Below are 2,500 nucleotides of genomic sequence, written 5' to 3' on the forward strand. Positions count from 1 at the left end.
GAGGATATGAGGAAGGTAGAGGCCTCTCGGTGGGACGAGGATAGGAATTAACGAGTGACAAGAGGCAGACATTTCAGACTTCAATGGATTTCGGGATTTTTTTTTTAATAAATAGTTTTTTGGCGGGGAGATTTTTTGGAAGGGGGATTTTTTTGGGGGGATTTTTCTTTCTTTTTGAGAGATCTTGAAGGATTCGAGGAGAGAGTCCCCCACGAAGAGTCCATGAATCGAATGCATGAACGACGCCTTTGTGTTGCGTGAGGAGAAGGCTTTTCGTGAGGTTCGAGGCCACGAATGAGAGGAAACAAATGCTGGGGTTTCAATAAAGATGGATAAATGAGTATTAGATAGTCTTCAGGATAAATGAGTATTAAAAAGTCTTCAGATAAGATGTCCTGCCCTGCTAATGCGTTCCTAAAAGGAGCTGTAAAGAATGAATGGGTCAGAGACAGCCAGTCCTGTACCCTCTCCTGGCACAGATTCTGTTAATCTGTTTTAAAAGGAGCAAAGGGAAAAACTGATATTGAAGTTGCAAAGCCAGTCAAACCAAAATTAACACTGTATGTATTAGTTATGTGGGCTTTCATCTATTTGAGACCCTTACTCTTCCCTAATTCTACTTTTGGGCAATTGGTCTGTCCTGTTGCAGGATCTGATGCAATTTGGCCCAGTACAACCAGTCGCCTTTACACGCTGTCAGGTCTGAAAAGAGCAAATGATCTCCATTCCCATCTGACGGCAGTATCTGGTAGAATCGCCGGAGCCTGGTAGAATCGCCGGAGCCCCAGTGGTGCTCATCTATAAGTGCTTTAGCAAGATCCCTCGAGATCAGTGTTATGGCCAATGCACAGAGGCCAGCTATAGATGCCCTAAATTTGCTGGACCTATAGTTATCCATATAGCCACAGTATGTAAGGAGTGGTTAGTGAGAAAGGACTGACAAAATACGGAATCTGTATTGTTCAGCTGCGACTTATCAATTCAGGCTGCAATTTACTCGTTTGAGCGTTGCCATTTGCTGCAGGGTTGTGTGTTAAGACAGATTGATGATTGATTGTGGCTTCATAACTTACGTGGAGGGTTCTCTTGTAAAAGTGCAAATATGGTAAACTTTTACACGACCCCCAGGCACCCACCGTTGGCTTCTGCACCACTTGTGTGTGGGTGTCGTGCATGTTCTAGCAAGATAGATTTGTAGACATCCTTAGTGAGTTATTCGTAAATGAGAAACCAGTTGAACCCTTTTCTTAATAGTATTTATAATATTTATGATCATTATTTGCTAACTCATCAATCAAGAAGGATTTAAGAATAGTAATTGGTTTGAAGTTTATGGATATTTTGAATATATGATAGCATATTAAACAGGCACTCATTTTGGGCTAAGTAGAATATGTATTAAGGTCTTATTCATAAATGTTATTTTGATATAGTTAGTTCTACTTTACACTTACACCCAGGCTTTGAGCATTAATCAAATGAAAATTTGAAAATTGAACTTGCCTAGGAGACAACTTTTAAACAGAAAATGGGTTGCCATTCGCTTATATAGCTTGGCCAATCAAACCCTGTATTAGACATTACTGTATTGTTCAATGAGTTTATTTTAGTATTTATTCTTGCAAAAACAAAACAAAAAAAGTAGAGGGGGAAAAAGAGAGAAATAAAGAAATAGTAACAAAAAGCTGCACTCATGAAAGTAACTAATACTGCCACTTTTTTCAGGGCAAAAATGGAGGTGACAGAGGTTACAGGCGGGGACTTGGGGTCGGGCACAGTCGTTGTCAGTCCTGGAGAGTTATCGTATGATCTCGGACAGCAGTCGGGCTCATTCCTGTCAAATGCACATATAGTGTCTCAGGGTAAGTTATGGCTGGTTGTTTTAATTTGATTTATTAGTATTATTATTTTTTAGAATTTTGATATATTTATTTACTTATTTTTATATATATCTATCTATTTATGTAATAGTTATTATAGTTATTCTTGTTTAAAAAATGTATTTATTTATTTATTTATTTATTTGTGTGGTAGATGTAGTTGTTTTTATGCTAGTCATTGTTATTTATTTATATCCTACCATTTTTTATTCTGATACTTTATTCCTTATTTTTAATATATTTTCAATTGCATTTTCAGAATCTTGTACTTACCCTATCCTTGCATATAGCTACAAAGTTAAACCCTCACGAAATCAGTATACTGCCATTTTCGACCTCTGCAGGTTCACTGACAGACGGAAGTGGAATGCTTACTTTCCCAATCCAGGTGGTCCAGCTACACGACCCGGGAGGCGATGGGGGGGTCTCGCGGAACGGAGGAAATTCTGGGGTATCGGCTGGAACTCAGGGCTTCAGTGCACACTTCATTATGAAAAATAATCCTGACGGAACACGGACCTTACTCTTGGGGCCCAGTGAGGTTAGTGAAGTGTTTTATGGTAACTGTATCTTTATTATTATTGTTTATTGTAAATGTTTATTAATATTAATGTTGTAAT

General features: G+C 38.4%; 1 protein-coding gene across 1 annotated transcript in view; it reads left to right on the forward strand.

The window, feature by feature from the left end:
• Window positions 1–2,500, forward strand: part of LOC125034789 (zinc finger protein 236-like) — a 26,794-nt gene that overhangs the window by 301 nt on the left and 23,993 nt on the right. The window contains exons 2-3 of the mRNA XM_047626761.1: window positions 1,726–1,862; window positions 2,225–2,421. Coding sequence (XP_047482717.1) covers window positions 1,733–1,862; window positions 2,225–2,421 — 327 coding nt within the window. The 5' untranslated portion in view covers window positions 1,726–1,732. The remainder of the gene's footprint in view (window positions 1–1,725; window positions 1,863–2,224; window positions 2,422–2,500) is intronic.

This window comes from Penaeus chinensis, chromosome 18 (genome assembly GCF_019202785.1).
Source record: "Penaeus chinensis breed Huanghai No. 1 chromosome 18, ASM1920278v2, whole genome shotgun sequence".
NCBI lineage: Eukaryota > Metazoa > Arthropoda > Malacostraca > Decapoda > Penaeidae > Penaeus > Penaeus chinensis.